General features: G+C 39.5%; 1 protein-coding gene across 1 annotated transcript in view; it reads right to left on the bottom strand.

Annotated features, from left to right (window-relative positions):
* Positions 1 to 23,101, bottom strand: part of AZIN1 (antizyme inhibitor 1) — a 37,434-nt gene extending 14,333 nt beyond the window's left edge. The window contains exons 1-4 of the mRNA XM_060775693.2: positions 22,756 to 23,101; positions 5,897 to 6,034; positions 1,765 to 1,968; positions 1,389 to 1,562 (exon numbers count right to left, since the gene is read on the bottom strand). Of these exons, the coding sequence (XP_060631676.2) occupies positions 1,389 to 1,562; positions 1,765 to 1,866 (276 nt within the window). The 5' untranslated portion in view covers positions 1,867 to 1,968; positions 5,897 to 6,034; positions 22,756 to 23,101. The remainder of the gene's footprint in view (positions 1 to 1,388; positions 1,563 to 1,764; positions 1,969 to 5,896; positions 6,035 to 22,755) is intronic.
* Between the last annotated feature and the right edge of the window lie 214 nt (positions 23,102 to 23,315).

Here is a 23,315-nt window from a genome sequence, read left to right as displayed (position 1 = left end):
TGTTCACCACTGGTGCGATAACTATCTCTCATTCAAATAACACTGAAGACCTTGAGAGTTGCTGCCATGCAATGGACAATACAGGGCTAAATAGACAAGTCTGATCTGGTGTAACATGACCTGCTAACAAGTCAGTCACTGTACACAGGGCAGTAAAACCCTACCTTTATCTGGCATTAAAGAGACAATAAATTAGGGTGCAAACCTAGGGACCTTCCACACAGCCATATAACCCAGTATAACAAGGCAGGAAATCTCACAATATCTGCTTTGAACTGAGCCCACACTGCCATATATTCCAGTACAAAGCAGAAAATGTGGGATTTTATTCAGCTGTGTGGAAGGGGCCTTAGTTCTACAAACTAGGACAAAATCAAACAGATACAAGGAAGTTCCCTCCCTGCTCTTTTCCATACAGAACGCCCTGCTCAAGCTGCTAATCACCCCATAATGGCAGCTGGGAAGGGAGAAGGCTCTGGTTTCTATTTGCAGCTTGACTTGATTTCTGGATGATTTAAGTTGGAGAAAGCTATTTTAGGGAACATTTGATATGAATTTGAATTCCAACAATTGTCTCGGCAATTCACTAGGAAAGTACCAAGTACCATTAATGACACTACATATATATATATACTAGCCGTCCCCTGCCGCGCGTTGCTGTGGCCTAGTCTGTGTATATGTGTTTTGTGTGTATATATATGCATTTGTATATATTTTTGTATATGTGTTTATGCATAAATACACATGTGGTTATGCCGAAACCCCCAGTGGTGTAGTGGGTTAAACCGCTGAGCTGTTAAACTTGCTAACTGAAAGGTCGCAGGTTTGAATCCAGGGAGCAACATGAGCTCCCGCTGTTAGCCCCAGCTTCTGCCAACCTAGCAATTTGAAAATGTGAGTAGATCAATAGGTACCTCTTCGGCGGGAAGGTAACGGTGCGCCATGCAGTCATGCAGGCCACATGACTTTGGAGGTGTCTATGGACAACACTGGCTCTTGGGCTTAAAAATGGAGATGACCACCAACACCCCCCCCCCGAGTTGGACATGACTGGACTTAATGTCAGGGGAACAATGTGGTTATGTGCATGCATTGTAGTGTATTTTTATTTTTTGGCTTTTTAAGTATCTTCCGCTGCATTTTCAGTGTTTTTATGAGTGATGGTCACTCATTGGCCTGATAGGTGTATTGTGTCCAAATTTGGTGTCAATTCGCCCAGTGATTTTTGAGATATGTTAGTCCCACAAACAAACATATCTATCTATCTCCAGTTACCAGCTTCCAATGCTCAGCAAGCTATTGCAGTAGGATCCCTAAAATTATTTTTGAAAAATCTCAAGAATGAAAAAAAAATGCAGAATAGGAACATTAACACAAACCATACGTACCTTATTCGAACATGCAAACCCAGTTCCTAAAGCTGCCAGTATCTCAAGTACACCAGGGGTGGAGTTGCATTTTACATTGTAAAATGGCTTTATTGGTGCCATCACATTCTGCCAGTGGATGTGGTGTTTGATCAGCTTTCCCAGATCACCAACAAAAAATCCATTTTTTCCATTCTAGAAAGGAGAAGAAAAAATATAATATATACTTCAGAGTACAATAATATGACAACTAACCAAAGTACCTTTAAGCATCATTTCCTTATTTTGTTAGTTACTGTCCCAGTTATTATTTCCCAATTACACAATAAAATGTATGAAAACATAATAGTAGCTGGAATATTAGAAATTGAAAATAAGGGAATTAGAAACAACTTACAAGGGTATGTTCATAAATGCAGTTGTCAATGACTTCTGCAACATTCACTCCTTCATCCAGTAAGCCAATGGAGTAGTTTGCATCCTCCAGGAATCCTTTCATCTCAGCCGTATTCCGCAAAGCCGACAGTCATAAACCAAGAAACACAAGGGACGGGCCACAAAGCTAAAGCCTTAGAGCTGGGTCCTTAAATTATGCAACAAACTGGTTGAGAGAAAATATAACAAAAATATCACTTGTAATAAACAGTATAACAGAGTATTATTTCATAACATCTCTCTACATTCATCCCTTTCCCCCTTCCCTCAAAACGAGAGTGCCATTAGTAATGCTACAAGTTAATCTTAAAGCCTAGCTCAGAAAACGGTATGCCATAGTATCTCTATGTTAGCGTTATGATTTAGTAAAGGTAAAGGTTTCCCCTGACATTAAGTCTAGTCATGTTTGACTCTGGGGGATGGTGCTCATTTCCATTTCTAGGCCGAAGAGCCAGCGTTGTCCATAGACACCCCCAAGGTCATGTGGCCAGCATGACTGCATGGAGTCTCTGGATGTAGGTGAACTACAACTACAAAACCAAAGGACACTGCGCACCAAACCCTTTCAGTATTTTCTGTTGGTCATGGGAGAAGTGTGCCAAGTTTGGTTCAATTCCATCGTTGGTGGGGTTCAGAATGCTCTTTGATTGTAGGTGAACTATAAATCCCAGCAACTACAACTCCCAAATGACAAAAACCATTTTTTGAGTGAAGGACATACATTGGGTTGTTAGGTGTCTTGTGTCCAAATTTGGTGTCAATTCGTCCCGTAGTTTTTGAGTTCTGTTAACCCCACAAACGAACATTACATTTTTATTTACATAAGATAGACTTCAGGTCTGTTGTTTTTTATTTTCTGGCCTTTCTGCTGCATCCCTTCCTGACCCAAAAAACTGTGCAAAAACCAGAAACAGTGGCCCCAAAGGACAGGAACAGTTTCTCTTCTACAGATCTCAACTAAAGGTGGAGACAGGGATGGTTTTAATGGAAATTTAAACATACACTCAGACAAGCCAACTTTAATTAATACTCTGTTCCAACTAAACTCATTATGTTTAATTGACTTTTTCCTCAATAAATCATTTATAGTAGAACTTTAGGGCATCCATTAGTCAGCTAATACACACACATACAAAATCCGGGCTTGTTGAGTCTCTTCAAGCCTAGGCACACCCAAGATGCAAATATGCTTGCTGCTGAACATTTGAACATTTGTATGAAACTGCTTCATCAAAGTTTAATTTACTAGTGATGACTAATTCAAAATATTTGTATATGATACATGGAGAACAAATCTCTTTTGCTAAATGAATGATAGAACACTTAGCACTACACAACAAATATTTAGAGAAACTGCATGTTATGCCCACGTGAGCAAACATTGTAAGGCAAATGGTTACCAATGGTTACAACTTGTTCAGACAAATTTGAAAATGCATTCAACTCTAAAAGAATATCAACTTATTTGGACAAGAGGTCACCTCTGGCAACGGAATACTAAACAGCTTAATCATATGGAGCTACTATGTAGCAAATTTATATACTCAGGCAGTATGGCCCTCGCTTGGCAGGCTAGCCAGCAACAAGCAAAATTTAAATTAGACCAAGGATTGTTCAAAGTTTTATTTCAATATGACCTTTGAAAACTGGATCATAAGAAAAGCTTGTCAGATTAAAGTTTCAAGAATGCTGTAGTTCAGATCCAGAATAACTAAACAAGGCATTACACCTAATGGTGGTCCATGGACCCGTAAGATAGTCTATAGAATGCAAAACACTACCAAACTTCAAAACTAATATAAAGTAGAATAACACAAAACTCTGTAATTACAAATATGTATGAGAAGGACAATTTAACACAAAGAACACAGACCAAATAAAACCTATCGGCAATTAAACATAGCTTAATCTCATACATTATAGCAAAGGAAGAGATGTAAAAAACAAAATGCTCAGTGGCAAAACACATCCCAATACTTGGTGCTATGCTTTGTATTGTTATGAAGTTTGATAGTATATTATTCCATACAGTATGATCCCATATCCACAGGAGACATATTTTAGGCTCCTCTATGAAACCACGGCTATTAGCGGACTCTATATTTTGACAAAACTTGAGCTGGAAACACACCACAGAATTGGACTGGAGGACCTAAAAAAGTACATGTTTTCCTTGACATTAAGTCTAGTTGTGTCCGACTCTGGAGGGTGGTATTCATCTCAATTTCTAGACATTAAGTCTAGTCAAATTCAACTCTGGAGGGTGATGCTCATCTACATTGTATTTAAATACCTCCAAGGTCATGTGGCCAACATGGCTGCATGGAACACCGTTACCTTCCCGCCGAAGTGGTACATATTGATCTACTCAGATTTGCATGCTTTAAAACTGGTAGGTGGGCAGAAGCTGGGGCTAACAGCAGGAGCTCACCCCACTCCCCAGATTCGAACATGCGACCTTTCAGTCATCAAGTTCAGAAGCTCAGTGGTTTAACCTGCTGCACCACTGGGGGGAGGGGGGGGCTACTGCAGAACCTAGACGCCCACAAAACACTTCTGTGGGGATATTTTTTAAGCAGTGGCAAATGAAATTGTGAATATCAAACCTGTAGCTAAGGGGTCCATACTGTGTGTCAGTTACTAATCATATTTAATTGCCTTTAGGTTGTCCCGTATTCTACATTGTATTTTTCAAATTATTATTATCGTAGTTACTTTTTCATTTGATGATTTTTATTTTTTCCCCTCCTTTGCTGTTTCATCGTTAATGCTTTGCTTAGGTCAAAGGACTCTTACCATCCCTTAGCCACTGGCTATAAGCATTTATAACTAATGGGCATAGACATGGAACTGGTCTTTGGGACACAAGAAAATTTGCCATAGATATAGGCCAACTCATATTAAAAATTCAGTCACTCTGGGGCCTAGAAACCCAACTGTCAATCCCAACAAGAGAAAGTCTGCAGATTCAATACTAATTTACCAACAGTTAGATAGGTTCGATTGGATGAGTGAATCCATTTCAGTTAGAAGTAGCAAAATGATTCAGACCACACATTCCAGCACTTCTGAATTTGTGTAATAGCAGCATATTCCAAAACTGTCCCAAATGGCTAAAATATGTCCTGGTCACTTCATAATAGACTTTCATATATGCTTTTCTAAGTTGCAAATATTTTACAAGTCAGCAAAAATTCAGCATACTTATCTACAATCTTTAATCAAAATATCACTGACAGAAATTACTAATTTCCTGTTCAACCTGCATACCTTTAACTTTGACAAATTCAAATTAGAGCTGTTTATTCTCTTTATCAGTAATACATCAAAAGAATTGCTTGAGGCAGCTTTAGTTAGATTTGTATACAAATGCAACCTAGTATTCATATATCCTATGTTTTCATAACAGCATATACTACTTACAAAAACATGCTCCAACAACTCAGCTTTGTATCATAAGGTTTTAATCCACATTATTCAAAAACACAAAGAAGAATGCTTCAAATACATCATGACAGTCATCTGGTAAGAGGCCAAGTCTGCTAAATCTGATTTCCTGCTGTGATAACCCTAATGAAATACAGTAGGAAGTCCAGCTTCTCTCTCACTATAATTTTAGTTTAGTGACACACAGTTTAACTCACACATACCTTTATAAACAAAGAATGCACTAGTATTCAATAGTAAAATAAACAACAACTGTTTGTAAAAGCAACTAGCTAACAGAGACATGCTTTGGACACTCTGCTCTGAAAGTGAAGTACAAGTGATTGGATATTTACACATAACATATAAATTCGATTTGAATCTCTTCTAAGCTGTCATTACCTTTCAATTAGCACACTAATTTAAGTTACTAGAGAACATGGGGGATTTATGGGAAAATATTTTATGATCCAGAGAAATGATATGAGTAATAGAAGAGTAGAAACCACTACTGATGTTGAAATAAATGCCACATTTTGATGAATCAAAAAAAGAGCAAATTTTAGAAGGGAGAATTGACTAAGTGACAAAAAGACTCCTATATATGAAGTTTGCTGTGGCTTAAATAAATTGGTAAATTCAGACCTAACCAAAAATACAAGACTTACATGGACAAGTTAGGAGATGGAACCCTACTATCATCAGCTAGGTTCCCAAGGTGGCTCCGCGTTGAAGTCGAACTGTTCTCGATAAAGCACTTCTCCTAAACCCTCTGGATAGTTGCAGGCCTGGTCAGAGAGTTTGCCCTGTGAAGAAAAAAGGATTAAATATTCATAAGCAATGAAGAAAGTCCAGGTCCACAACGTAAGTATATTGTACGTTAAATGTGCTAAATGAAACAAAACAAAAACCTGTATGTTCAAATTGTAGCATCACCAACAGGCAGTCACCCAAGACCTCTTGCCACGTGCAGATATGAGGGAATATGTACAGAGAAGGAGAAACATTTTATATGTCCTTTTCACTGTACAAGGAGCCCCTGGTGCTGCAATAGATTAAATCCTTGTGCCAGCAGTACTGCAGACCAAAAGATTGGTGTTTCGAATCTGAGGAGTGGGGTGAGCTCCCACCTATGAGATCCAGCTTCTCATGTGGGGACATGAGAGAAGCCTCCCACAAAAAGATAAAACATCAGGGCAACATCCTTAAAAGGTAAAGTTTTCCCCTGACATTAAATTTAGTCGTGCCTGTCTCTGGGGGATGGTGCTCATCTCAATTTCTAAGCTGAAGAGCTGGCGTTGTCCATAGACACCTCCAAGGTCATGTGGCCAGCATGACTGCATGGAGCACTGTTACCTTACCGCAGAAGTGGTACCTATTGATCTACCTACATTTGCATGTTTTGAAACTGAAATCTAGTTAGGTTCTCAGACAAAATGAGACAAGCAAGTCTTAAGGTGAGTGATAAACATGTTCTTTGGAGTTCAATGCGTGTTATTTGGAGTTAAATGAAAATAAGAAAAAATAGATTGCAATGGGACAGAAAGAATTATTTACAATGGAGCTATGACACAAGATTGTCTGCAAAGGACACAATTAAGTTCCAAATGAAATAGCACTATGCAAGGCTATATAAAAACATTGTATTATCATGACAAGAAAATATACAGGACGCAAGTGATTTAGCAGATGCACTATTTTTCTAATCACTCATTGATGAAAACACTGCAAGTTATGTCTTGAGACATAAACTGAACTACAAAAACTAACATTAGACTGAAGATTGTTTACAACTGCTTAAAAAAACCCTAATGTTAACACTTGCTGATAGAGGAAAAACCAATCTACAGAAATACACTTCTTGGTGTGAGGAGAGACCATTTTTTATCAGCAAATATATGCCATGTAGAGAACTACAGTATATTTGGAAGATATTGCATTAAAACAATGACATTGGTACAAAATATGTAATCTAGGTTTTTCAGTGGAAACCATTAATACCTTACTAATATAAAGCTTGACAAAGATTAAGATTACCTATGATGTGGTCATTAATTCTCAACTCTTTTTGGATTATCAGGCCAAAAAGGCAAGCATATTCCAGCGAAAGCTGGGGAGAAAAGTGTTAATAGTGGTCAATAAGAGCTGCTCTATCCTATTCATTTCTATTCCTGTATTTTTTTTTTCTTCAATTATTTTTCCATTATCTTCCTTTCAGGAGAGATACATTGTTTCTCACTAAATCCTGATCTGGAAATGCAGGAAGAAGTCCCTTTTTCACCTCTTGTTATTGCTTATATAGATCTCATTTTTAAGAAGGGAAACCACCCAATAAACCGTTCTCACTCCAAAGAGCAGAAAGTTCAGAAAAAATATGTCCTGTTTTCCATTTTTCCTACTCCACTCAAGCACACAAATGAAATCACACATTTATGAGGATATGAGGACTAGGTTACTTTCATGTCTGGATGCCAAGCCCAATAAAAGACTTCACTGAACTATGCAGAAAATGCATAGTTCCAAGTACACTTCTAAAAAGGGTATCAGATGGTATCTCTGAGGAATTCAACAAGGATTAAAAGAAACAAAGGGCACAACTCAAACATTTGCTGGGTATACCCTCTGCTCTCTGGCAGAAATGGTAGTGAGACACACCTACCGTTCCCTTGTAATCTCATTTTCCATACGGGTGGAGCTACCCACCCACCTCCATCTTTATCACTGTAAAGAGCTTACAGATCAATAGCCATACTAGCCAGATTCCAAAAAGACAAAGCAGTATATTGTACCGGAGACCAAGAAATATAGATAATAAAATACAAAATGTCGTGTCAAGATCACGAGAATTAACAAGGGCACTCTATTCTGCTTTGGTTAGATATCGCTTGCAGTACTTGATGGCATCCTTTAAAGAGGACATGAAGCAATTTATTTTCTAGAGAACTTGAAAACAGTGAGTAAACTGAAGACCCAGACCTATGAAAAAAAGTGGTATGATAGCTATCTCCAAAGATTTGAGGTCATCTGAGGGCCACAATCTTGACACCTCTGCCCTAAGTGACAACACCCCTTTTCTTTTCACATTGGAATTTGGACACTTTTTTTTTCATTCCAAAAATGAAAATACTTTTCTCAAGAATTAATTACTGACAGTAAGAGCTTTACGCTAAAATATGCTCATATTTTTGTTCTTGCCTATTTGCCTTTGCCCACATCCACTTCTGGCATGCATCCTCTGAGCCCTTTTGTTGGAGACCCTGGTGGCACAATGGGTTAAACCCTTGTGCTGGCAAGACTGCTGACCAAGACGTCGGCAGTTCAAATCCAGAGAGCAAGGTGAGCTCCCATCTGTCAGTTCCAACTTCTCATGAGGGGACACGAGAGAAGCCTCCCACAGGATGTTAAAACATCCATGCGTCCCCTGAGCAACATACTTGCAGACAGCCAATTCTTTTCACACCAGAAACTTGCAGTTTCTCAAGTTGCTCCTGACATAAAAAAAGCCCCTTTGTTTAAAAAGATTCTCCATCTTGACTTCAATGTAAGTATTTTGGTAATGTGGAAATGTAAATGACATGTAATGTGAATCACCTGTGTTTTGTCAACTCATTTGTAGGGAAATACGCACACGCACACACACAATACACTTCGGATCTGATGGAATTACTTTAAAATTATGTGTAACCCTTTTAGATGACCTAATAATAAGTATGCTCTGGGTAACACTATATAGACAATTTTGACTAAATAGGTAATTTAAAAAATATACAAAACCAAAATTTAAAAAGGCATGAAATACAACCTATAGCATAGACTTTTATCAACATACAATAAAATCAAAGACAGATGAATCACAAAACTGAATACTACGAAGAGCTAAAATGTTTAAAGATTTCTTAAATACAAGGAAGCTAGTGGTACAAATATTGAGATGAAATTTTATGTAAGCCTCTTTAGGGATAACACCACAGAGAAAACAAAGAATTATCACAAATGTATCTGTCCAGGCTGTCTCATTGGTGATATCACCAGCCTAAACTGATAAAACATGCTCTCAGTCTAGGCATTAACCTATGACAACAGTGGACTCAGGCATATTATCAAACAACAGACTTGCTCTTTTAGGAAGTGCAACCCCCAATAGGGAAGAATGGAGCAGAATGACATTTAGCAAGATAGACAAGCTATCAACAAACAGAGAATCTATTTATCTGTTGATTCTCAATGTACTGGACAACACTTGGGTCCATTCCCCTATACAAAAACTTGTTCAAAATAACAAAAAGGTTCACTGCTCTTAGATAAAAGGAAGACATACAATGGTGTCACCCACATACTAGTGAGACACTGCAACCCATAACTCTCGGCAACTTTTTCTAGTTTGTTATAAAGCCTAGGAAACTGATGGAGCCTGAGGAATTCTGTTGTACAGCTACTACTAGGCAAAAAAATAAAATCCCAGCACACTGAATGGAGAAAAAGACTCCAGTACTAGACTGTAATGTGCTTCTATATAGCAATTATGAAGGAACACAAGTGTTAGGGAACTTCATGTTCTGCTTTTTGTTCTCTGCTTCAGTCTACCAAAACAGAATGCAGCTTTTGATCTGAAACAGTGTTGCTGCTCTTATATTCTTGCAACCATCCAAGACTGTACTTGACTAATCTTTAAGATCCTTGGGGGAGTACTTTCCCACTATCCTCAGAAAACACATGTGCAAATTTGGGGGAAGAGACTTCTCAGTAGTGGCTCCCAAGCTGTGAAGCTTTCTGCAACAGCCTCATTTATACTCTATATATTTCTTATACACATAACTGATGGGTAATTTGATACAGTATTTTTAATAATGTTAAAATTAATTTAATATCTGTATTAGCAACAAAGTGTGTACATTGTTGCTAATACAGATATCCACCTAAACAATTTTGGAGTACTGAATTTTGGAATTCCAGTACTCCAAAAATGATTCACAGCCTTTATTGTTTTAAGTAGTGATGTTTTTACATGGCAACTAGACTATTTTGAACTTTTTTATGACTGATTTTTAATTCATGTACAGTAAAACGTAAAGGTAAATGTTTCGCCTGATATTAAGTCTAGTGGTATCCGACTATGTGGGGCGGTGCTCATCTCCATTTCTAGGCCGAAGAGCTGGCACTGTCCGTCGACACCCCCAAAGTCATGTGGCCAGCATGACTGCATGGAGCGCCGTTACCTTCCTGCTGGAATGGTACCTATTAGTCTACTCACATTTGTATGCTTTCAAACTGCTAGGTTGGCAGAAGCTGGGGCTAACAGCGGGAGCTCCTTGCTCCCCGGATTTGAACCACCAACCTTTCAGTCAGCAAGTTCAGAAGCTCAGTGGTTTAACACGCTGCACCACCATGTTCAGTACTTTCTTTTAATTGCATTGGTTTATATTTAGGAGAAAGGCAGATAAAAGTAAACACATAAATAAAACCAAGCAGGACAGGAACCTCTACAATGCAATACTTCCACATTCTCTACTCAGACAGCCTATCTAGAAAGATACTGCAGTCAATGGGCTATTTACAGCTGTTGTGAAATCTAAGAGAAACGAAAGAACCACTCTATCTTGTTTTTTTTCCAGCACAGGTTACTTCAGACAACTCACCCACCAGTACATTTTTTGTTTCAAAACCAGGTTTTAAGCCAAATTAGAATGAATTTAGAAATTTAGTTTCATTCAGGAATTGCTTAGAATTAATTAGCACCCACTTCCGTGGGCATCTCTTCCAATCAAAATGTAATGCAAAGTTTTATATAAGAATCATAGAAGTATACCTATGTAGAAAATATTATATAGTTTAGTTATTAAGTGGTCATGCTGTTTTCTACAACAGATGCAGCTGCTAGATAACGTATGTGACCTTTAACAGTACTGACATTCTATTCTGTATCCAAATGCACAATGCAGCAATACTATAAACCAATCTGCTTCTAAGACCATAAAGACAGGAAACCAGTTTCCATGGAACCAAGGCATCTGAGACTTTCATTTCTTTCTATAGATTTTTTTCTCTCTGTGACAAATTTGTATTTTAGTTTTACTGGCCTTCTATACTAAACTGAACATAGGAACGGCATAAGGATATGAGACTGGATCTTGTTTGCGATCGAGGCATTGTATGAATGGTTGTGTGTGTGCTATTGGATATGCTGTGTTTTAATTGTTATTGTTGTGATAATTAATATTGTGTAAACCGCATTGAGTCACCTATTATAGGTTGAGAAACGCGGTATAGAAATAAAGCAAATAAATAAATAAATAAATATATTGCAGGATTAAACATATAAAACTTACCGTAAACGGAACTGAAGTCAACACAAGGTAGGCTTCTGTACATTTTGTACCAAAGCTATTCTGAATTACTGAATAACCTACTAGACCTTTTATTGTTGTGTTTATGTTTTTAAGACCTGGGTGGTTCTAAAAGTTTGATTAATAAAAGACTTTGTCCTTTTCTGTCTGTGTTTTCAAAATGCCTGTCTTAATTAACATTTTAATTAACATGTATTTTTAAAGCAGCATTTTTATGCCAAAAGACAACAAAATGTCTTGGAAATCATGTTGTCCTCTAAAAAGGTTGTTCTCAGTGCTTAAGGTGCTCTAAGTCTTTTTGTATGCCTCCAAAAAAGTATATATAAATTTATTGTCGAAGGCTTTCATGGCTGGAATCACTGGGTTGTTGTAGTTTTTTTGGGCTATATGGCCATGGTCTAGAGGCATTCTCTCCTGACGTTTCGCCTGCATCTATGGCAAGCATCCTCAGAGGTTGTGAGGTCTGTTGGAACTAGGAAAATGGGTTTATATATCTGTGGAATGTCCAGGGTGGGACAAAGGACTCTTGTCTGCTGGAACTAGGCGTGAATGTTTCAACTGACCACCTTGATTAGCATTTGATGGCCTGGCAGTGCCTGGGGGAATCTTTTGTTGAGAATATATAAATAGATCCGAGTTACCAGATTTTAAAATAGTGTTATTAAACACTTGTACAGATTAAGCATCTCTTAATTTGAATTTTGAAATATTTTGATATCCCAAATTGTTCATATGTGTGGAAGAGACAGTGGTATCTTTTATGATAGTTTAATGTACACAAACTTTGTTTCATGTAAACTAAAAATGGTGTGTTAAAATTACTTTCTAGCTATGTGTACAAAGTGTATATGAAACATTAATTTTCTGTTCAGACTCCAGTCCCGTATGCAAGACCTCATTATGTAAGTATTCAAAAACCTTTTAAACCCCACTTCCGGTCCCAAGCTTTTTGGACAAGGAATACTCATCTTGCATATCCAAGAAGTCCAAGGGTTAAAATTTTAAATAATTTTGTGCATTTTCCATGCAATTCCAATAGTTGTATCAGTTAGAAAGTTTGTTTTGTTTTAAATGGAATTAAATAGCTTCCATTTAGTTGTGGATTTTGTCTTCCTTCAAGTCATGTAAAGTTCAGCACGGTAGATTCTAAGCCAAATATGAAGGCTTCATATTTTCATCCTGTACACCTAAACACTGCCCTTGGAAAGGAGCCTCAAAATGAGGCAGGGAAGTTAGGTATTCCCTCACCTTCCCAGATTGCTAAACCCGCTTAATGTTATCAGAAGTCCAAAGAAAAGAAACCTCCATTGTGAGCCTCTAACAAACCCTCCAGTTTATTTAGCACACAATCGTGGCCTTCTTCCATCCCACCCACGTCTGCTGGAAACTGTGAGGCTCAACGTAAGCCCCGCTGGCGGGAGAGACCAACACTCCTGCTGTGGGCGACAGACGCTCTCTACTGTGCTGTAACTGGGCAGAGGAGGGAGAGGAAGGGACGCCGGGAATGCTCGCCTTCGAAGAGGCGCATGGGGGGATGCTGTGTCGCAAGCCCGCAGCAGCATTGTTCGCACCAAGACAGGAAGCAAAGAACTGGACAGGACCAGTCCAGACTGGAACAGACCCTCTTCCCCTTTCACCAGCATTATTCATGCTCAATCCCTTAAGCTACCACCGTGTACCACACAAGACTGGCCAAGAGCATTTGCAGCTGGTAACTCACTCATGTGTAGTGAGGACACGGGGGATGTTTGAGTCATAGTAGTCAGAATGTGAAGCAAAAGCTAACTAAAGTACAGTTGCAAATGGCAGGTTTCCCATGGAAGAGTACTGTATGCAATTCTAGCATGAATTGTGCCTACACTGATTAGCCTCCTTTGGACGCCAAACCACTAAAGATCTGGCTTTTAAAAAGGAAAAACCAGATTTCCTTCCTTTTTGCAAACCTGGACTCTAGTATTTCTGCAGAATGTGAATTGTGCAAGTTTACACATAATGCCAATACACTACTAGATGTATGGGGAAAGCCCCTCTCAGTTCCATAAGGACATATTTAAATCCTGCTTGTCTCCTGCTTTACTGAAAGCAAACTCAAAAAACACTGATCACATACCTCACTACCTCTGAGGATGCTTGCCATAGATGCAGGCGAAACGTCAGGAGAGAATGCCTCTAGACCATGGCCATATAGCCCGAAAAAACCTACAACAACCCACTGACCACATGTTTATTCATTCGCAATTAGGTAAAGGTTTTCCCCTGACATTAAGTCCAATCGTGTCTGACTCTAGAGACTGGTGCTCATCTACATTTCTATACTGAAGAGCCAGCGTTGTCCATAGACACCTCCAAGGTCATGTGGCCGGCATGACTGCACAGAGTGGTGTTACCTTCCTTCTGGAGTGGTACCTACTGATCGACTCACATATGCATGTTTTCTAAATGCTAGGTTGGCAGAAGCTGGGGCAAACAGTGGGAGCTCACGCCGCTCCCCGGATTCAAACCTGTGACCTTTCGGTCAGCAAGTTCAGCAGCTCAGCAGTTTAACCCACGGCTCATTCGCCTTTTTTATACTCATAAGCAATGTCTTTTTTTTTTTGTATCAAAAGCATTGCATAAATTAGTATATGACTGATAAAAAATAGCAGCTAAATATCTTTTGTCCAAAAACGGGCAACAGTGACTGCAATTGTCTGTAGTCTCCAATAATTCTTCCTCTGTACATAAGGCAGGACATTGTGGACAGGCGTACAGATGCGGAGGTGTCTGTTCTGCTCCACAGTTGTACAAGGTGGAGGATACTCATAAGAAATAATTGCCTCTAACAAAAAATGCCACACCACAGAGAGTTAATTGTTTTTTATAGTAGGCAGTATAAACTGACTTACAGAACAGCCATAAAATGTGCATAAATAAGAGGGGGCAGCAATTCCACATTAAATGTGGCGATCAAAGTCCTGCATTTTTTTCCAACTAAGAAAAGGTAAGTGAATGTCAGGTTGTTTACTGTTTCAGTGACTCAGAATGACATTCACGTAATTCTCATTTTGTTTCCATGAGGTGAGATATGCTAGAAAAGGCAATTTGTCCAATGATGGATATGAATGTGATGCTGTGTATTCCAAGTTGTACAATAACCTTTACCATCAGAAATCCAGCTGCTTTACAAAAGTGTCACATCCCAAGACAGACTCAAACTTATGTAAAACTGCTTATTTTCCAAGAAACCACAATCGCAGCAGACCGAGTGCCCAAGCCTGGGATAAAGAACAGAAAGAACGCAATCTACCGAAAGGAGAGGGTTCATGATGACACAATGTAGAATTGCTGATGTCTCAAATGCTTTAGACTCCAATGTTACTTAGAAATAAGTAACGCTGAACTCATTGGACCTTCCCTTCTGAATAGACACCATAAAACGGCATTGTTTGCCAGCCTGTCACTCACTCTCAAGTGCATTTTCTCAACTTTTCCATGCATGCTTAGGAACAAACTCCACAGCTGACTGACTGCATAAAACTCTGAATTAATTAAAGCACAATACAATTTGAATGGTTTGTTGTGAGTTTCCCGGACTGTATGGCCACGTTCCAGAAGCATTCTGTCCTGACGTTTTGCCTGCATCTATGGCAGGTATCCTAAGAGGCTGTGAGGTCTGCCTGCCATAGATGCAGGCAAAACGTCAGGACAGAATGCTTCTGGAACATGGCCATACAGCCCCAGAAACTCACAACAAACCAATGATTTCGGCCATGAAAGCCTTTAACAATATAACTCTGTTTAGCCTTGAAATGAAACTATTAAGAAACTATTAAGAAATTGCTATCTTTCTGTATTTGAAAGGCTTTTACCCAGAGCAAATTATGAGAAAAAGTATTTCGACTTCACAAAGAAGTTTGCATCAATAACAAAGCACAACAATATGATTTGTTTTGTCTGATGTACTACATTGGTACTTATATATATTTGTAATATAGCTGTAAAATGTGGACTGTGTAGAAAACTTTAAAAAATAACAATTAAAGAACTTTGCATTGGTATGAGAGTTTCTGTTGTTGACAGAAACTTTCCATCTTTAAACAGAAACTTTATGGCCACTTCTCAGAAATATATAATAGAAAAATTTCCTCCACTGGCAGGAAGTTGGACTAAATGGTCACCGAGTTCCACAGGTAACCACCAAAAATATGCCTCTCTTAGATTGCAACCATTAAGTAACTGACAAAGAAAAGTCTTGTTTTACTGACCCTATCCTTTGTGCTACTAGTCGAACCTTAAGAACATGAATACCTTTCCAAATGAGGCACAGAAACTGCTTGATCTTTGATCAAAAAGAAGGAGGCAATAGAGGTTGGTGTCACACCATGCACCCAACTATCACAGCATCACCATACTCATCAGAATATCAAAAACCTTTAGACTCGGTAAACAATAGAGGCAAGATCCTCACAAGCAAACCCAACAGATCCGTATCTCCCAGGTGCAAAGGCTTCAGGCTTTCTTCTCCACACTCCCATACACACAAAGGCATACATTGCAAAACCGTATCCGCCTAATGCTTGCAGATCCATGTTGCCATGCGCCTTCACGTCATTTCCAGCTGTGTTTTCTGGGGCTGACAGTATGCAACTCGCCCAGGCTCACATCTACGTTTAATGCATTTTCAAACTGGTATCAAAGAATAGCTGTTTCATTGTGCAGATTTTTACAATTTGAGATAATGAAACAAACCACAAAGCACATTAAGGATTTTTTTCTCACACACTTTGATGGGACTACATAGAGAAGCCATTGAAATTGACAAGCATGTGGACAATTTCAACAAAATGAAGGAAACCATGAAAATGAACACAATCTGGCTACTAGTATCAAAAAAACCCTCTAAAGTCAGGATAGTAAATGAAGAAAAACACTCAAAAATAGGGGAAACAATCAGGGCCAGCTAATCACCTCCCAACAAAGGATTCCCCCAGTCAGGAAGCAGCCAAGCTTTGAAGCTGCAAGGCTAATCAAGGTGATCAATTGCAACATTCATACCTGCTGCAAACAGGCAAGAGTTCTTTCTCCCACCCTGGACATTCCACATATATATAAACCTCACCTAGTTTCCAACAGACCTCTCAGCCTCTGAGGATACCTGTCATAGATGTGGGTGAAATATCAGGAGAGAATGCTTCTGGAACATGGTAATACAACCCGGAAAACTCACAGCAACCCACTTTGGTGGGAGTTTGTTGCCTGAGGGCCATTCCACACAGCCATAAAAGGGAAAGCTTTTTCCCTTGACATTAACTCTAGTCATGTCTGACTCTGGGGAATGGTGCTCATCTCCATTTCTAAGCTGAAGAGCTGGCGTTGTCCATAAACACCTCCAAGGCCATGTGGCTGACAAGACTGCATGGAGTGCCGTTACCTTCCCGCTGGAGCAGTATCTATTGATCTACTCACATTTGCATGCTTTCGAACTGCTAGGTTGGCAGAAGCTGGAGCTCACCTCACTCCCCGGATTCGAACCACCAACCTTTTGGTCAGCAAGTTCAGCAGCTCAGCAGTTTCACCCGCTGCACCACCAAACAGTCATATAACCCAGGGCCCTTCCACACTGCTATATATCCCAGAATATCAAGGCGGAAAATCCCACAATATCTGCTTTGAACTGTGCTGCCTGAGTCCACACTCAGATAATGTGGAATTTTCTGGCTTAATATTCTGGGATATAGGGCTGTGTGGAAGGGCTCCCTTAATATCAAGGCAGAAAATCCCACAATTTCTCCTTTGAAGTTAGTTGAGAGTCCACACTGCCATATATTCCAGTTCAAATGTGGGATGTATGCAAGGGGCCTTACGCTAGTTTCAAAGTGCATTAATAGTGTAGATCTTTGCAGAGCAACTGGAATAACATGGGTGGCCTTTCAGCACTCGCAAGGCTCCGGGAGGGGGAGAGAGAGGGAAAAGCCCTGCCTGAGCCTTAGACAATAACAACATAATCCATGCTAGGCAGTCAATTATACAGAGAGAGGGAAAAAACAAGGAGGAGGAGGCAAAACTATGCCATGTCACCAACTCTAGCCTCTTTTTAGAGGGACAACACAAGGCCCCCAAACTCCAAGGACTCCCTTTAATGGGGGAAGGCGGGTTTGACCACACGCCATTTCCTCCCTGAGGGTGGCAGGTGTGAGAATGATGGAAGAGGATTATAAAATGAAGGGATTCTCTTCACACTCTTGGGTTGCTTTCCTTCTGCAGAAGCCCCCAGCTTTCTCTTCTTAACACCACGGCCACATTCGTGGCCGTGGTGTTAAGAAGAGAAAGCTGGGGGCTTCTGCAGAAGGAAAGCAACCCAAGAGTGTGAAAGCAGCCTTTTCAATTCACACCCCCCTCCCGCCATTTTAAGCCACCCACAGTCGCCTCCCGCAGCTGAGCAGACAGGCGAGGCTGACCCAGTTGCGAGGCCTTGCACCGCCGACTCAGCCTCCCACTCCCCTCCAGAGGAATCCGCCATGTTAGGACCCAGCCTCCTCCTTGTGTTCCCATTTAGGCACCCCCATTTCATCCCATTTATTTTCTTCCCCCTTCCCTCCGTCTTCCCCCTCACACACAGAGAGAGAAATCCCCATGGGGAAGGGAGGAAAAGAGGGCAACTTGAGCCCCAAAGGCAGCCCCTTCCTCGCCCACACGAGCCGCCGCCATGTTACAAGCCAGAAGTAGCAGCTGCTACTACAGCCTGTCCCAGAAAAATGTATACACCTTTTACAGCCCTTCGTTCTTAAAAGAAATACTCTTTTTTGTCCCCAAATACACATAGAAATCATTGACAAGCTTTTTAAAGTCGCAATACTGTGGGAGAATGTACAAAGAAGATACTGAAGGCAACTCTTGTTTGCTCCCACCAAGCACCTGACTTGAGATTGTAAATTCAAGATTCAATCATTATTATAACACGTATTTTTCAACATACATATATGTATTGGGAGGCATTTCTCTCACAAAATATGTATTTATACCCTTGACAGGATTAAGAATCCAAATAATAAATTATGAAGGTCTGCAACTCGACAATGGCAGCAACACCTGACACGGCATTGGAATTTAAGATGAGATTTGTGACTTGGTTTAAATCATTATTATAGCATGTATTTTTCAATAGAAGTGTATTGAGTCTTCAAGGAATCACAGTAGCAACCATGCGGAGGCATTTTTGGGAGTGGGGGAGTCACCTTATACACCTCTCCCTGGGAAAAATAAATGTATTGATGGGGTCTTCAAAGAATCAATCGGTGTAAAAGGGTGTGTATATTTGGGGGAGGGGAATACCCCTTATACATCTCTCCTTTGAAAACATAAATGTATTGATGGGTTCTTCAAAAAATAAACAGGTGTAAAAGGGTGTGTGTATTTTTGGAGGGGAGACACCTTATATATTTATCTCTGCCTCAACACACATACACTCCATTGAGCTGTTCTGTTTTGCGGAGGAAAAAGGGACACCTTTCTTGAGCTTCCCCTCCCCTCCTTCAAGGCTTCCTCAGCTGCCAGGAAGAGCCGAGGAGCTCTCACTTCCCTTGGAGAAATTAAATTAAAGGTCTCCTTGGGACTTGTTAATGTGAGAATTGCCTGAGAAGCGTGTCTGTCTCACCCTCCTCCCACCCTTACAGTCCCTGCTTTGACTAGGTGTAAATAATAATAATAATATGGCAATTAAGAATAATGTATTGGAAGGTCTCCTTCCCGTCTTTGGCTGTGTCCGAGAGTCCCTTCTTCCCCATGACTCCCCTTTTCCCAATACAATAATACAAATTGTTATTATTTATACTTCACTTTCCTCTCAGCCACGAAACTTCAAAAACAGATGATGAATATAAATAATGTATTTAGCAGGATCCTTTCCCTTCTCTGGCTGCAACCTTTTTCCAACACTCCACGTAATAATAATAATAATAATAATAATAATAATAATAATAATAATAATAACAACAACAACAACAACAACAACAAGCAACACTTCCCACTTTCTTCTCTTAAATGAGAATCAAAGACTCATGATGAATATGGATAGTGTATTTGGAAGGAGTCTTTTCCTCCTGTGGCTGTATGTCAAAGACCAAGGCACTAATGATAATAATAATATATTAATAACAGCTACAACTACCCCTACTCCTGGAGACTCAAAGCGGTTTCCTCTCTTAAAGAAGATTCAAAAGCTACTGTTAGTGCCTTAGTCCTTGACCCAAGGCACTAATGATATTATAACAATAATATTGTTTTATATGTTTTAATGTATTTTATAATTCTATTTAAAGGTTTGATTTAACTGTACATTGTTTTGGATGGCATCAAATAGTTGCCTGAGAGTAAGCTGCCTTGAGTCCCCTCCGGGGTGGAGAAAGGCAGGGTAGAAATGTTGCAAATAAATAAATATATAAAAATAATAACAATAACAACAACAACAATCACTACCCCTGGAGATTCAAAGTGGTTTCCTCTCATAAAGAAGATTCAAAAGCTAATGATGAATGAGAAGACTGTGTTTGAAAGGAGTCTTTTCCTTCTCTGGCTGTGTGTCAAAGACCAAGGCACTAACGATGATAATAATAATATATTAATAACAACAACAACCACCTTTGGAGACTCAAAGCAGTTTCCTCTCCTAAGGAAGACCCAGAAGCTAATGATGAACATGAATAGTATATCTGGAAGGAGTCTTTTCCTTCTCTGGCTGTGCGTCAAAGACAAATGATAATAATATTAATAAGGAGGCTCAGAAGCTAATGGATGAATACGAATGTAGTATATTTTGAAAGAACATTTTCCTTCTCTGGCTGTGCCTTGAAGACCAAGGCACTAATAATGATAAATAATAATAATAATATGAACAGTGTATTTGGAAGGAGTCTTTTCCTTCTCTGGCCGTGCATCAAAGATCAAGGCACTAATGATAGTAGTAGTAATAATAATAATAATAATAATAATAACTACCCCAGAGACTCAATGTGGTTTCCTCTCTTAAAAAAGACTTAAAGAAGACTCAAAAGCTAATGATGAATAGTATATTTGAAAGGAGCATTTTCCTTCTTTGGCTGTGCATCAAAGACTAAGGCACTCATGATAATAATAATATATTAATAACAACAACCACCACCACCACCCAGGGAGACTCAAAGCAGTTTCCTCTCTTAAAGATTATTCAAAAGCTAATGATGAATATGAATAGTATATTTGGAGAGTCTTTTCCTTCTTTGGCTGTGCATCAAAGACCAAGGCATTCATGATAATAATAATAATAATAATAATAATAATATTAATAACAATTGAGATTCAAAGCGGTTTTTTCCTCTCTTAAAGAAGACTGAAAAGCCAATGATGAATAAGAATAGTGTCTCTGAAAGGAGTCTTTTCCTTCTCTGACTGTGTGTCAAAGACCAAGGCACTCATGGTAATAATAATAAATTATTATTATTATTAATAACAACAATAACAATGGAGACACAAAAGCTAATGGTGAATAAGAATAGTGTATATGGAAAGAGCATTTTCCTTCTCTGGCTGTGTCAAAGACCAAGGCACTCATGATATAATAATAATAATAATAATTATTATTATTATTATTATGCTAATGATGAATAAGAATAGTGTATTTGGAAAGAGCCTTTTCCTTCTCTGGCTGTGTGTCAAAGACCAAGGCACTCATGATATAATAATAATAATTATTATTATTATTATTATGCTTATGATGAATAAGAATAGTGTATTTGGAAAGAGCCTTTTCCTTCTCTGGCTGTGTGTCAAAGACCAAGGCACTCATATAATAATAATAATAATTATTATTATTATTATTATTTAGCCTCAAAGCGGCTTTCTCTCTTAAAGGAGACTCAAAAGCTAATGATGAATAAGAATAGTGTATTTGGAGCTTTTTCCTTCTCTGGCTGTGTGTCAAAGACCAAGGCACTCGAGATATTATATTATTATTATTATTATTATTTAGCCTCAAAGCTGCTTTCTCTCTTAAAGGAGACTCAAAAGCTAATGATGAATAAGAATCGTGTATTTGGAAAGAGCCTTTTCCTTCTCTGGCTGTGTGTCAAAGACCAAGGCACTCAAGATATAATATTAATAATAATAATGATGATGATGATGAATAAGAATTGTGTATTTGGAAAGAGCCTTTTCCTTCTCTGGCTGTGTGTCAAAGACCATGGCACTCATGATATTATTATTATTATTATTATTATTATTTAGACTCAAAGCGGCTTTTTCCTCTCTTAAAGAAGATTGAAAAGCCAATGATGAATAATAGTGTCTCTGAAAGGAGTCTTTTCCTTCTCTTGACTGTGTGTCAAAAACCAAGGCACTCGTGGTAATAATAAATTATTATTATTAAACAATAACCATGGAGACTCAAAAGCTAATGATGAATAAGAATAGTGTATTTGGAAAGAGCCTTTTCCTTCTCTGGCGGTGTGTCAAAGACCAAGGCACTCATGATATTATTATTATTGTTATTATTATTATTATGCTAATGATGAATAAGAATAGTGTATTTGGAAAGAGCCTTTTCCTTCTCTGGCGGTGTGTCAAAGACCAAGGCACTCATGATATTATTATTATTGTTATTATTATTATGCTAATGATGAATAAGAATAGTGTATTTGGAAAGAGCCTTTTCCTTCTCTGCTGCTGTGTCAAAGACTAAGGCACTCATAATATAGTAATAATTATAATTATAATTATTACTTAGCCTCAAAGCAGCTTTCTCTCTTAAAGGAGACTCAAAAGCTAAGGATGAATGAGAAGACTGTCTTTGGAAGGCCTCTTTCCTTCTCTGGCGATGCGTCAAAGGCAAGGGCTCAAAGGTCTCCCTTCAAAACACAGGGATATAAATTATTATTGTCATCACCTTCATTATTTATACCAGGCCTGGGCCAATTTGGGCCTTCCCTCCAGGTGTTTTGGACTTCTACTCCCACCATTCCTAACAGCCTCAGGCCTGTTCATTTTTGCCCTCAGCCGCTTAAGCGGCTGAGGGCAAAAATGAGAAGGCCTGAGGCTGTTAGGAATGGTGGGAGTAGAAGTCCAAAACACCTGGAGGGAAGGCCCAAATTGGCCTAGGCCTGATTGACACCCTGCTTCCCCCTCCTAGCAAGGCCTGACCCACCACAAAAGATGAGGAAAGAGAGGGTACTCACGTGGGACAACGGCCCGAAAGATTTGGTAAATCGTCTTCTCTTTTTAGGCGGAATTTTTAAAGAGTGATGTGGGAACCTACAGCAGAAATCCAGGCGGCGGCAGCGACGCCTTCCAGGGCCATAGGCTGCGGGAGCGGCCGGGAGAAAGGCGCAAGGTGGCGCCGAGGGTGAGGAGCAAGGCCTGGAGAAAGGAGAGGCGAAGCCCAGAAGGAGGAGGAGGAGGCGGTGGCGGAGAGGGCGAGCCTGCTGGGTGGCCAGAGGGAGGCGAGAGGAGGAAGCGGAGAGAGAGAGGCCGAGGATGCGTCAGGCAACCAGCAAGGCGAAGGCAGGAAGAGGAAGGAGCGCTGCCGGAGGGGCTTTTATACCGGAGGGCGGGGCTTCGTCGCGCGCGTCACGAGCGCCAAAAGGAGAAAAAAAAAGGAGGAGGAGGAGGAGCCAACTCCGTGCCAATTCCTCTGGGCCAAAGGAGCCGTGCGCATGCGCGCACGCTGCTCCCTTCCAAAGGTCCTCCTCACAATGGATCTCAGGCAGGAAACGCACAATCAAACCAACCCCGACAG

The sequence above is a fragment of the Anolis sagrei genome, chromosome 4 (assembly GCF_037176765.1).
Source record: "Anolis sagrei isolate rAnoSag1 chromosome 4, rAnoSag1.mat, whole genome shotgun sequence".
NCBI lineage: Eukaryota > Metazoa > Chordata > Lepidosauria > Squamata > Dactyloidae > Anolis > Anolis sagrei.
Note: the sequence above shows the minus strand (reverse complement) of the source record. Positions and strands in the feature narration are given on the sequence as shown.